This window comes from Heteronotia binoei, chromosome 10, assembly GCF_032191835.1.
Source record: "Heteronotia binoei isolate CCM8104 ecotype False Entrance Well chromosome 10, APGP_CSIRO_Hbin_v1, whole genome shotgun sequence".
Taxonomy (NCBI): Eukaryota; Metazoa; Chordata; class Lepidosauria; order Squamata; family Gekkonidae; genus Heteronotia; species Heteronotia binoei.
The window spans coordinates 61,392,024-61,406,608 of NC_083232.1; the positions used below are offsets into that span (position 1 = coordinate 61,392,024).

At 42.7% G+C, this 14,585-nt stretch overlaps 1 protein-coding gene across 2 annotated transcripts in view; it reads left to right on the forward strand.

The window, feature by feature from the left end:
- Positions 1 to 14,585, forward strand: part of KCNH8 (potassium voltage-gated channel subfamily H member 8) — a 287,653-nt gene that overhangs the window by 157,287 nt on the left and 115,781 nt on the right. For both annotated transcript variants that reach the window (XM_060248762.1, XM_060248763.1), the window contains exons 4-5: positions 2,034 to 2,161; positions 7,810 to 8,050. In XM_060248762.1, the coding sequence (XP_060104745.1) occupies positions 2,034 to 2,161; positions 7,810 to 8,050 (369 nt within the window). The remainder of the gene's footprint in view (positions 1 to 2,033; positions 2,162 to 7,809; positions 8,051 to 14,585) is intronic.

Here is a 14,585-nt window from a genome sequence, read left to right on the forward strand (position 1 = left end):
TGTGGAATTTTCTGCCAGAGGATGTAGTGATGGTCACAGTAATAAACAGCTTTAAAAGGGAGATTAGATGAATTCATGGAAGATAAACCATGGTGACTGAGGGGAACCTCCACATTCAGAGGCACTAAGCCTCTGAATCCCAAAGCCAGGTGGCAACATATGATCTCTATGCCCTGTTGCTGGCCATCCAGAGGAACTAATTGACCACTGTGTGAGACAGGATGCTGGACTAGATTGACCATTGGTCTGATCCAGCAGGGCTCTTATGTTCTTATGTTTATCCACCTTGGTGCCCAATAGGCTATGTATGTGATTGGTAATCCTTTAACTACATTACTGCTGTAGATTTATGGGCACAATATGCATTATTGGTTTGTTGCTTGCTGGTATTCTGTTATGGAATTCTTAGTGCATATACTTGCTTTAAGTTAGAGGGTTGCCCCTATGCTGTTCTTGGTCTCAGAGTTGGGATCATTCTCCAGCATAGATTATGTATCTCTTATGTTTTGCAATACTTTATGTTGACCTTAACATTCTGTTGAACTATGATACACTTTATTTTTACATCAACCCAGAAGGACTCCATTCTGTGTAGACATCATTTATTTATTTGTTTTATTTATTTGGGATTTATATCCCACCCTTCCCACGGATGGCTCAGGGCGGCTGAAGCTATGGCAACTGTGTTGAATGGAAAGCAGCACAGATGATATCTGAATTGGCCTGTGTTCGAAGTTGTAAAGATAATTACCACAACCAGGAATCTAATAATGAGAAATGCTGCTATGCCTTGGTCCCAGTAGATTGCTTTTCACCAAACAAAAGGTCATGGCTACAAGGGAAGAACATTAAATTTCTAAGATGTACATAAATTAGTTAAACATTTTAAAATGGCTACTAAATTACGAACAATATAATAAATACAACCCCACATATATATGTCCCATTGTAGTATCTTAATACTGCTGGTATATGAACAGAGACTGTCCACACGGGACAGGGGATCAATGGAGAGGTGCCATAAATTCTTATCTCCTGTGAAAAGAGAAAGCATCAGAATCAAACTGTTTGAGAGCTTACGTTACTAGAGAACCCTTTGATTTAAATTGATTCATTGTGGTATTTATACACCCACTTTTTTCCTTGAATGTGTTAACCGGTTTTGGGGCTGTGCCCCTTCCCCAAATCAGCAATTACCAGGCTAAGACTTCTTTGCTCATAATCCAAAGGTTTATTTGTAAGAAAGAAAGAAAAAAGAAGAAGAAGAAGAAAAGATCATTTGCAAATGGAGAGAAAGAGATTCCAGGCTGAGCTGATTTTCTCTCTCTCTGTGTCTTTCTTAGCTCAAGCTGTTGTTTTTAAAAGCATTTCTCCCCTCCCCTCCCCTTTTCCTGCTCTGCTCCTGCGGCCACAAACCGGCCTACGACGCAAGATTCACAAACCGGCCTACGACGCAAGATTCACAGTGCCGTGACTCACAAAAACTCACACTCTGCCACAAATTTCATTAATCTTTAATGTGCTTCTGGACTCTTGCTCTTTTCTACTGGTCTAGTTTTGACCTACCATGTAACTGAGTAAAATGTAGGCCAAAATTATTTTTAGCCATCTACAAATCTATGAATTATAACTAATTGCCACTTTCTGATTCAGTTCCCTGATGTAGCTAGGAACCCTAAATACATAAACAGATTTTGGTATGCATAGGGCAATTGGCTGCTGCACATGAGGGTATGCCTTGTAATCCCCAAAGCTGCACAAGTGGAGCTCTTTAAAAAAAATAGCATTCACAAAGTGTGGATGTGGCACTATTTGACCGATCAGCCAAATTCTTGCATTTTGAAGAGGACTCCATACATGCAGTCTTAGCTTTTGTGTACTTGATCTAATTTTCATTTTCCCCCAAACAGGAAGATTTAACAGAGGTTTCAAATGCCAAGCTTGTAAAATCTGAAATGTCAGTAGTTCATTTTAAAAAAAGTTAAAGTACTATTTCCATGGTTTAACGGTGCCTTCTCATTTTTGCTCTTCAGAAAAATTCAAAGGAAAAGGAAAAGCAGGATCACATTTTGATTCAGCACGCAGACGGAGTAGAGCTGTCCTTTATCACATCTCTGGACACATACAAAGAAGAGAAAAGAACAAATTAAAAATTAATAATGTAGGTGTAGTGCTCTAAGATTATTTTGTGCTGTGACTTTTGTAGTATTAGTTTGGTTGACGCTACTAATTATTTCATTTGTTGTGTCTTTGTGGGCTAAAGTTTCTTTTTAGTAATACAACAGGGAAGAACAAAAACACAACCATCCTAATTTTTTTTGTTGCATGTTTGTTACCATATATTATAAATCAAGAAAAGAACAGCATAGAGCCAGGCTTACAAGGGTTGCCAGCTCTGGGTTGGGGAATACCTGGAGGTTTTGGGGGTGGAATCTGAAGAGGCTGGGGTTGAAGGAGGGGAGGGACTTCAATGGGTATAATTCCATACAGGTCCACATTCCAAAGCAGCCATTTTTCTCCAGCTGAAGAGATCTCTGTTTCCTAGTGATTAGTTGAAATCCCAGGAGATCTCTAGCTACCACCTGGAAGGTGGCAACCCTTCATTTCACATAGGCAACCAGTAAGTTCTACTTTAGTTTCATGTTATGCCTGCAAGTTTCTCAATCACTTTTCTTAAGCAAAATTCTCAACACAGATTGTCAATGGTTGGGTTCTATGCTACATACCTCTTCTGAGCTTTGTTTGAACTACAGATAAATCAAAGTTCCTAATACAGAGAATAGCTTAACCTGATCCCAAGAAGCATGAGATTAGAGATGTTCACCCTACAACTAAAAAATGTCATGGTGCTTATTGAAACTCGTGGGTTCTGATTAATAAAAAAGGCAGTTGTTTTGCCTGAAGAACCTTCCAATTAGTTTTATATTGCTTTTGGCAAAAACTGATAATTGTGTAGAATGAACCCCATCCCTCAAACAACAAATATACATGCATATACCCAACAAATGTCAGGAGTCTTATGAAAACTCTTGAAATTCATTGGATACTTCACCTACAGAGCAACTTCTGAAATTCAATTTTAATTTCGTTATGGGGAAAATTTCAATATCAGCTCTATATGTGAGACTAGTAAAATGGTATATGCATACAACTATGCTCATTGGGGTTCTCAGAGAAAGATTAGCATTGTATATCGCACAGATTTGTTCATAATGCTTTCAGAGTCCAACTTTTTAAGAGAGAGTACAGGACTAGGAATACCAGCCTCCAGATGGGGCCTAGGAATGCTCTGGAATTATGGCCCATCTCCATACTACAGTGATCAGTTGTCCTGGAGAAAATGGATGCTTTAAAGAGTGGACTCTATGGCATTGTACCCCATGGAGGTCTCTATCCTCCCCAGGCTCCATCCCAAAATCTCAAGGAGATAATAACCCTCTTCCCCCTATTATCTGCAGGTGGCTGGGATGGGGGGACAGATAACCCTAGGACCGTCTTAAAACTTGAATGGCAGCGCTTCCATTTGCATTCCCAGACATCAAAGAGATATGCTCCTAGATTGCAGTCTCCTGTGGGAACACTGCTTTTTGCTGACTGTTGGATGGCAAGGTGCCATCTTCTGTTTCACCCCTTTAATTTTTATGTGTATACCTGTTAAGACTGACTGATTCACATGGACAAGTTGTTTTCCCTGCACAAGGTTGTTCCAGTAGATATGAATTCTCTTGATGGTGCAAAAATGTTTAGCATCACTTGAAGATTTTTTTTAAAAGCCTAGTTGCTCATGATGCCTTTACAGGTTTACTGTAAAATATATTTATATTTCAATCTCTCCTTAATTGATAGTGAGATTCTGAATAGACTCAAATCACTAATTCTGTAAATAAAACCTAAAAACTCAGCAGGAAATTTCTCTCTGGATTTGAAATGAATGTGTGTAGCTTGGTCAGCTACACAAATTGATCTGTCTGTACTCTAATTGCAATCCCAATCTCAACTAAGACTTTCATGATGCTCATCTCTAAGTAATCACAACTGACATTTTAGGCTGCAAAATACTCTGTGTACTATTTTGTTTGTTTTAACCCAATTTCCTTTAACATCCTCCATAGACTGTATTCTGGGAACTATGGTTGTTGCATTCCCACTTTTAAATTGTTACCAGCCTTTCTTTGTTTAGACAAGTTGCTTAGACAAATCAACATTCACATTTTGGCAAGAGTTACCAATTAAACCAGCAGAGACAAATCCATTATGTCCTTGCTCTCTTGAAGCTGAAAGTTGTTTGTATGAGCAAGCAGTTGACAATTTTTGCCTACCAGTATATTTTAGAGTATAATCTAAGCAGCAAGAAGTTATTCAGTAATTCTAAAAATAACAATTTATGGCATATAGCCTAGTAGTTCATTATTAGTACTAGTAACTCAGTCTGCACACCTAAATCAAAACATGCATTTATGAGTTGTAGAATATGATCCTAGCAAACTGGGGTTGCCAATCCCCAGTTAAAGGCAGGTGATCCCCTGATTTGGAGGCCCTCTTCCTGCTTCAGGGTTATCAGAAAGCGGTGGGAGGGGCGCTTGAGTCCACTAGGCACTCCTTTATACCCTATGCAGACCAGTTCCTATAGGGTATAATGGAGAATTGATCTGTTGATATCTTGGTCTCTGAAGGGTTGTTTTTTGAGGTAGAGGCATCAAATTTTCAGCATAGCATCTGGTGCCCCTCTTCAAACCCCCCCCCAGCAATGTTTCAAAAAGATCGGACCAGAGAGTCCAATTCTATGAGCCCCAAAAGTAGGTGCCTCAATCCTCCATTATTTTCAGTGAAGAGAAGACATTTAAAAGGAGTGCAGTCCCTTTAAATGTGATGGCCAAAACTCCTGGCTCCACCCTCAGAGCCAGTTTGGTGTAGTGGATAAGTGCACGAACTCTTATCTGGGAGAACCAGGTTTGATTCCCCACTCCTCCACTTGCACCTGCAGAGATGGCCTTGGGTCAGCCATAGCTTTCATAGAAGCTGTCCTTGAAAGGGCAGCTGCTGTAAAAGCACTCTCAGCCCCACCTACCTCACAGGGTGTTTGTTGTGTGTGTGGAGGGGGGAAGGTAGAGGAGATTGTGACCGCTCTGAGACTCTCAGATTCAGAGTATAGGGCGGGATATAAATCCAAAATCATCTTCTTCTTCATAGCCTCCTGGTTCCACCCCCAAATATTCCTAAATATTTCCTGATTCAGACTGGCAACCCTATAGGAAACCAAAGTTATACCTGTTTAAGGTCCATCAGTACATTTTAAATTATACTTTTATGAAGAGACTGAAGGTAAATCTGTATTGTGGGGGGTTTTTTTGTTTTTTAACATGGAGGCAGTATTACAGCAATAGTTTCTGGTTATGTTTTGGATTGCCACATTAATTTAGGGTGTGGTCAGAATGCAGGCTTGGCTTTGCCTCTAATTTCTCTAGAACTATTTGTTCCAGACAGGCCTCAGATTCAGTGAGAGCTCACAGGAGTGCAGCTCCTGCACGTTTCTGAGAGTTCCACCTCCTCCTTTTGAGAGTTCCACCTCCTTGTCCATTGAATATTATGTGCAGCTGCATAACAATCCGTGGATGAGCTCCACCACCTATTTTTCTACAAAATGACCACTGGTTCCAGAGAAATATAATCACACACATCACCCTAATTCTGCCTCACCCAATGGTTGAGTGATCAGACGGCCACCATGCAGTCACCAGAGAAAGGGTGGGCAGGCATGCATGCAGTTTCAATGACGAGTCAAGTGGATACAAAACTACGTTTATTGATAGACTGATATGCTCTCAATGAAGGTTCTTGAGAGTAATACCAAAAATACATTGCTACATTACTTTTAAAACATATTTCAAAGGATTCCCAAGGGTGGGGGACAGCGGGGTGCGCTAACACATAAACTAGGGGGAGGGACGGTGGCTCAGCGGTAGAGCATCTGCTTGGGAAGCAGAAGGTCCCAGGTTCAGTCCCTGGCATCTCCAACTAAAAAGGGTCCAGGCAAATAGGTGTGAAAAGCCTCAGCTTGAGACCCTGGAGAGCCGCTGCCAGTCTGAGAAGATAATACTGACTTTGATGGACCAAAGGTCTGATTCAGTATAAGGCGGCTTCATATGTTCATATGTTCATATCATAAATGTCTACATTCTCACAATGTTATCAGTATCTCATCCTTGCTTTCCCCCAGATGTTTCACACTCCCAAAGAGGAATGTATGGGAAGGTGCCGATTGCTTCTTCTCAAGTCAGTTTCATTTCTTTCTATTCTACTTCACACGCAATAAAGAAAGAAGGGGGAGGGGGAAAGAATAACAGAGCCAACATACCTTGGTCCCCCTGATATTCCACAGACCAGCTTTATGGGGGATCCTAAAACAATTAATTACCAGTGGAATCCTACCATGCTTGACAGCTTTGTGGGGTTTTTTAAAGTCTGCTTTGCACATGTGCAAAACCACTTACTCGCCATTAGGTGAATGTGTGAAGATATTGGATTTATATCCCGCCCTCCACTCCGAAGAGTCACAGAGCGGCTCACAATCTCCTTTACCTTCCTCCCCCACAACAGACACCCTGTGAGGTGGGTGGGGCTGAGACAGCTCTCATAGCAGCTGCCCTTTCAAGGACAACCTCTGCCAGAGCTTTGGCTGACCCAAGGCCATTCCAGCAGGTGCAAATGGAGGAGTGGGGAATCAAACTCGGTTCTCCCAGATAAGAGTCTGCACACTTAACCACTACACCAAACTGGCTCTCCATGTGTGGTTATGCACACATTGCTAACAGCAAAAAAAATGGTGGCCAGGGAGTGGAAGTCAGACCTCCTAAAGGGCTCAAGTGTGCTACAGAAAGATCAGACATTGGAAGTGTGCAATGAGACTGGCTCAAACAAAAAACACAAGACTTTATCCAATGTTGCAGAAGTCAGGGGTGAGGATGGGTGGCCAACAAGTGGGGAATAGAGGACAGATGTGGCTGTATGGACGAGCACTTTAAATCCATTGGGGAGAAGCAATTGTAATGAATCAAAGTGCTCGTCTGACTGCACCCTTAATCTTTGAGTTGTATTTTTTGCTAGTGTTGTTAACTTCTTTTCTTCCTCTTATAGAAAATTAAGCAAATAAAACAAAATAAATCTATCAGATCTTTAATTCTCCAATTTAACCATGTGAAATCCAAAATGATTACATGTGTTTTGGAATATGACCGTCTTCAATAAGACTTTTGAAGTACTGAATTTTTTTAATGTCCATTCAATGAAATGATGAAGGCTTTTTGTAATACAACTATTGAAAAGGAAAGAAGTGGGCCTGGGTGTTTTTTTTTACTTCTGGAACCTAGTGTACCTCCAGGAGGGAACAGAATTCAGCACTATTAAATTATCAATCAGTTTAAACTGTCTGCAGTGGATACTTCAGAATGGTTATAGCTGAACTGAAAATGGATAGGAGCAGATTTCAGATGCAGCAAAATGCCATTTCCCTCAGAATTTAGACAATAATAGCCATTCTGTTGAGCACTTTGGCCTCCTCAGTCAATTATTATGGAACATGCTCACTTTCCCCTTTTTTGGCCAAAAGTCTTTCCATTTTCCTGCACCAAGAATAAAAATAACAGCCCAGCACATTTATGTGAAGTATGGTTGTACTGAGCCATGATAGGAAGATTAAAGGAACAATGGAAAGTAGAATTTAGGCATCAAGAAAAAGAAGCTTTTAGAGAATATTGGGATATTAAGAACTGATGTATTTTATCTCAATGTCTTTCTCTCTCTTTCTTTCAGAATGTTTTTGTAGAGAAACCAGCATTTCCAGAATATAAAGTTTCAGATGCAAAAAAGTCCAAATTCATACTTTTGCATTTTAGCACTTTTAAAGCCTGCTGGGACTGGCTTATTTTATTGGCGACGTTTTATGTTGCCGTGACTGTACCTTACAATGTTTGCTTTATTGGCAATGATGATCTACCTACAACTCGAAGCACAACTGTCAGTGACATTGCAGTGGAAATTCTTTTTATCATAGGTAAGGCATGCTTCACTTTTTTTTACTGTTTTGCTTGGATGTGAAGATGGTACAGGACTTAGTACAAAAACATGGTTCACCCCAGCCACCATGGTTGCTGGCAGCAATGCAGCAGCATCTTCTGACCACATCCAAATTCAGGTCAGACTCTGCCATCCATAATACGGGAGTACCTTGCTTGGGTTAATAAAACACTTTGAAACGGCCTGGCTCCTATCATCTGGAACAGGCTCTCAGAGAGTGTGCAGAGGGCTTTCAGAAAGCTTCTGAAGCTGTGCTGTTTGAAAGGGCTTTTCTCTGACATGTCTTGAAATTGTATAAAACTGGTTTGTTGGCGTGATCTAATTTGGAAAAGTATTTGTGACTTTATAATCTATGTTTTAATTTGTTAGTTGCCCTTGAGAGCCATACATTTTGTAAAATAAATCAACAGAATAAATAAATCCACAGCAATGTGGCTGGGCATCTTGGTGCTGCAGGCCTTTCTCCATTTCGAATGAGGCACAGGGTTTGATTGGCTGAGGTTGGTAACTCCTGGCCAATTGGAGGAAGGGCTAGAGATTATTCAAATTGATCTCTTCTGGTGTCTGCTGGCCAACTGGAAGAAGGATTAGATAGAGGCTATTAAAACTGATCTCTTCTCATCCCATATAGGCTTTGGCCACAGGATGTTATCCACCCACCACCCCATATGATGTTGCCAATTACTTCAGGGCCAAGCAGGAGTTCCCCCCCTAATTGGCTTGTGGAAAACCCTTTTTTTTTTTCATTTGCTTCTTGAGGTGTCTAAGGGCTGGGTATAAAGAGTCCTGGTCTTTGACTGCTTAGGTCATAACTAGATTGACAGGAATGGGGTGGGTTGCTAACAATAGGTAGGGAAAACTGAGAAGCACCCTGAGGCATCTGGTGTGGTGGAAGATTATCTCCTGAACAGCCTGTCCTATGGATGAGAAAGTACCTTTAGTGCTGAGCAACATCACCTACATTGGTAATGACTTCGGGTGCATTAGGGAACTATGATGAAGCTCAGCACCACTTGGCACACATGCAGGTGATGATAAACAAGGTTGGCACAACCACTGGTTGAGCTTGGAAGCCGGATGAATCTGCCCAACAAAGGCTTCCATTTGCAGGATGCCTAGCAAAGCACAATGCCTAAATGTGTCAGCATATTTTCTTATATTATGATGCAGATCATCCATTTTAAGAAATTAATTGATCCATACAGTTGTCTCTCTTCTTTCTTTAAGAGCAGTTGTCCATACAGTTATCTCACTTCTTTCCTTACCTGAGAAAATCTGTTTGGAATGATTTTCTGATTTTCTGTGAACTATTTTAAATACCTGTTACAAACTATTAATTTGCATTGTCTTTGACTCTTTAGAGGTTCATTTTGTTTGGTGTACAACTTGGATTTTATTGTGTCTGTTTCATTGACTGTTGCTGAAAACCACCTGCACTTTGAAAGAGCAGTATAAAATTCTTCAAGCAAATTTGGGGAAGCAGATTGTCACTGATTTGCAGTACAAGCAGAGTTAACCTTTCTAAGTCCACCGAAGTTGCTGGTAGTTTATTGCACCATTTTAATTGCCGTTTAGATTTTTTACTAAAAAATTTTTGAGCTGTCTCTGGTTTCTAGGCAGCTAATCTAGTAGATGCCTGCCCTCTTATAATTCCTTCTGTTCCATTGTCAGTCCATTTTAGGCATAGTACTTGTAGGCTGCAGTCACACACACTAAATAATGCACTTTTAATCCACTTTCAATGTATTTCCAACTGCATTTTACTGTGTGAACTGGCAAAATCCAGTTGGGAAGTGCATTGAAAGAGGATTATACTGGGGCTGCAATGTTTGTATGCTGTATTCATTATATGGAGAGATAGATACAGTGTTCAGTATTGCTAGACCCTGTGGTCAGAACAGTGGGTTAGCTTCAAAACAACCTTACAAGAGCACTTAATTGCCCAACAGGACAAGTAAGGTTGCCAAACTCCAGGTGGGAATTCGAGATCTCACAGAATTACTTCACGGTTAAGCAGATACCTAATAAAAGGTGTTAGAAACAGTTTTCAGAATTTATGATAAATATAAATCTAGATTAAGCTTTGGTATCTCACCACTTTCAATACTTTGTAATAAAGATTTCGAGTGGATGGATGCAGTGGGTAATTTCTGGCTGTAGAAACAATATGTACTTCCAAGAATGTGACCTTATCAAAAATAATGTTGTGATTTTTTGAACTCATTCAGATAATACATGATCCCTGTATTTCTAGCTCTTCAAATAAACCCACTCTTCTAACAACAGATAATAATTATGAATATCTTCCATTGAATAATTCTGAGGATTAAAAAAAAGAAGAAATGACACGCACAATGGAGTTTCTAAATGTGCTGAATGAGATTACACTCAAAAATGATCGTTTGCAAGAAATTCAATTATTAATGGTTGTGAATGAGTCCTAGAAATAACACTATCTAAAGACATTTGGTATTTCTTTTAAATGCGTTCACTCTGAAAGAAAATCATTACAAAGAATGTATAAATGGTATTACAACGCTGAAATCAAACAAGGTGTATATGTATATGTAAGAGTATAGTACTTTTGATCTTTTTTGGAAATGTAAGATGCCAGAAGCAGATTGTAAACACAATTGGGCTGGGGAATTAGGAGACAACTGATAACAAGTACTCATGCTTGTACTTACAGGTTTTTCGGTTGAAAATTCCCTGGGAAGTATACTCCCAACATAACAGCCGGGGTTGAACCGACTGTCCTGCTTTTATTATTTTTTATTTTATTTTATTCGATTTATATCCCGCTCTACCCCACCGAGGTGGGCTCAGGGCGGCTTACAACATAAAAAGCTAACAAAAATCAGTTTAAAATACATTAATAATTATACAATAAAATACATAAAAACACATAAAACTCACTTCAATATGTACTATGCTACCTTTCCTTAAATCAGTTCTTCAATATTCCAGAATTCAATAATCTGATGTTCGAGATTTGAATATTCAGGCATTCCGATAACAATTAATTATATGCCAACCGAAGAGGGCTGTTTTGCAGGCCCTGCGGAACTGTTCAAGGTTCTGCAGGGCCCTCACCTCCTCCGGGAGCTGATTCCACCAACAGGGAGCTGCAATCGAAAAGGCCCTGTCTCTGGTCGCTTTCAGACGGGCCTCCTTTGGCCCAGGGATTATAAGGAGGTTCTGAGACCCCGATCTCAGCACTCTCTGGGGAACATGTGGGGAGAGACGGTCCCTAAGGTAGGCAGGTCCCAGGCCATAAAGGGCTTTAAAGGTCATAACCAGCACCTTTTACCGAACTTGGTATGTTATCGGCAGCCAGTGCAGTCCCCGAAGTCCCGGCTGAATGTGCTCCCGCCTAGGGAGCCCTAACAACAGCCGGGGAGCGGCATTCTGCACTAGCTGCAACTTCCGGGTTCAGCACAGGGGCAGCCCCATGTAGAGGGCATTGCAGTAGTCCAGCCTCGAGGTGACTGTTGCATGGATCACTGTTGCCAGGTCGCCGTCCTCCAGGAAAGGAGCCAACTGCCTTGCCCGCCTAAGATGAAAAAATGCGGACTTGGCAGTGGCTGCTATCTGGGCCTCCATAGTTAGAGTAGGCTCCAATAGCACCCCCAGGCTTCTAACCCTGTGCGCCGCTGACAGAGGCACACCATCGAGGGCCGGTAAGGGAATCTCCCTCCCCGGACCACGGCGACCCAGGCAAAGGACCTCTGTCTTCGTCAGATTTAGCTTCAGCCCGCTCAGCCTGAGCCATCTAGATACGGCCTGCAATGCCAGGTCCAGGTTTTCTGGGACACAGGCAGGCCGGCTGTCCATAAGTAGATAGAGCTGGGTGTCATCAGCATACGGGTGGCAACCCAGCCCATATCTCCGGGCAATCTGGGCAAGAGGGCGCATGTAGATGTTAAACAACATCGGGGAGAGAACTGCTCCCTGAGGGACCCCTCAATCCAGCGGGTACCTCCGGGACAGTTCACCCCCAATCGCCACTTTTTGTCCCCGACCCTTGAGGAAAGAGGTAAGCCATTGTAGAGCCAACCCCTGAATCTCCACGTCGGCAAGACGGCAAGTCAGCAACCGATGGTCGACCGTATCAAACGCTGCCGATAGGTCTAACAACATCAGTACCGCTGAGCCGCCTCGGTCCAGATGGTGCTGGAGATCATCCATTAGGGCAACCAGCACTGTCTCCGTCCCATGACCCGGGCGAAAGCCCGACTTATGGAAGTCAAGGACGGAAACATCCTCCAGGAAACTCTGTAGTTGCAACGCCACTGCCCTCTCAATGAGTTTACCCAAAAAGGGTAAATTCGAGACCGGCCGATAGTGTGCCAATTTGGCCGGGTCCAATGTTGTTTTTTTTAAGAGTTGGGTGAACGACTGCCTCCTTAAGAGGTGTTGGAAATTGCCCTTCCATCAGGGATCTATTTATGATATCCCATACAGGATACCTAAGCTCCCTCTGGCAAGATTTAATAAGCCAGGAGGGGCACGGGTCCGAATTGCAAGTTGTAGGGCGTGCAGACAAGAGGATCCTGTCAACTTCCTCCAGGCTGAGAGCACCAAAACCATCCAGAATACAGTCTGAAGACAGGCAAGGAGCCTCGGGTTCACATACTGTCTCCAATATGGCGGGGGCGTCGCGGAGGAGCGACGCGACTTTATCTGCAAAAAATTTCGCAAAAGCCTCACAGCCGATTTCCAATTGACTAGCGTTTGGGCTGCCCTGTGGCAGCATTATAAGAGTCCAAATTGTGTTAAACAATTGTGCCGGGCGTGAAGTTGCAGACGCAATCCTAGCCGCACAGTATGTTTTCTTTGCGGCTTTGACTGCCATTTCATAGGACTTCATACATTCTCTATAAGATGCTCTAGTCGCTTCGTCTCGAGTACACCGCCATTGCCTCTCTAGTCGTCTGAGTCCTCGCTTTAATTGCCGCAACTCCTGGTTATACCAGGGTGCTAGCTTTAGGCGAGGGCGCAGAGGGCGTCTAGGTGCAATCTCGTCGATGGCCCTGGAGAGCCTATCATTCCAGGCCTCCACCAGGTCATCAAGGGAATTGCCAGAGGGCCAGGGATCCCGTAGAGCCATCTGGAACCATTCAGGGTCCATATGGCTCCGCCGGCGAGCTAAAATACGCTCGCCGCCTAAACGGGCTTGGAGTGGAATATCCACACGAGCCTTAAGGGCATAGTGGTCCGACCATGGCACTGTCTGAGCAGTAATATCGTCCACTAAAATTCCCGCCGCGAAGATCAAGTCTAACATGTGCCCCGCCTGGTGGGTAGGCATTGTAACAAACTGGGAGAGCCCTAGCATCGCCATGGATGACACTAGGTCCATCGCCTGATTAGAGGACATGTCATCGGCATGGACATTGAAGTCACCCAGGATCAAGAGCCTTGGGTACTCCAATGCCCAGCCTGCGACGGTCTCCATCAGGGATGGTAAGGCGTCGGCCGGTGCGTTAGGCGGTCGGTACACCAGCCAAACCGCCAACCCCTCCCCAATGTCCCACGCCAAACCGGCACATTCAATGCCCTTGATCTCCAGGGGCGGGAGAGCCCGAAAGGAGTAAACCTCTCGTATGAGTATAGCCACCCCTCCCCCCCGCCCGCTAGTCCAGGACTGGTGAAAGACCGAGAATCCTGGGGGAACCAACTGGGAGAGAGCTACAGTCTCCCCCTCGTGCACCCAGGTCTCGGTCATGCATGCCAGGTCCATATCCTGTTCAGACAGGAACTTCCAAAGGGTAGAAGTCTTATTATTGATGGACCTGGCATTACATAACACCAGTGACTGAGGTGGGTAATTTCCTCTGGCCCTACTACTTGCCACCGTCGGGATGGGACATAGGCTGGAAGGGGGTCAAGCCCTGTCATGTCTCAACCCCCTTTCCTTATAATTCCGCCTAGTCCCACCGTCATACCTTCCCCTCCCCAGGAGTACTGGAATCCCCAGGCCAGCCATCTCCTAGTTGTGTCTGCTTCACTGATGGAATAGTTGAAGCTGAAACCGCCCCCTCCTCAAACCCTCCTCCTCTCAGCTGATCTATTTATAAAACTCATCTGCCAATCGCTCTAATAGTTATTTAATTAAAAGCCCCACCCCAATCTTCCCAATAAATAATTAGCTAAAAATTAATTAATTAATTAATTAATTTTGTATTTATTTTTATTATTATTATCTAATTCTGAAGCTCCTTAATTGTAACCCCCCCCCCAATAAATAAATACACTTCCCAAATTAATTTGCCACAGATAAAATTTTCCAATTTAGCTAATTAATTAATAATCAACATCTAATTTAAATAACTAACAATTTAACCACAGTCCATATTATTAAATTGGCAATTTTAGATCTGCTGAGGTAAGGGTTAAAACAGGGGACATAAATAGGGTGAATAAAGTGCGATAGTTTTAAAGTGGTAGTGCCTATAAAGTGCAATGTTCTTGTTCTTTCTCCTGTTCTTGCCTTGTCTTTGTCTCTGGCA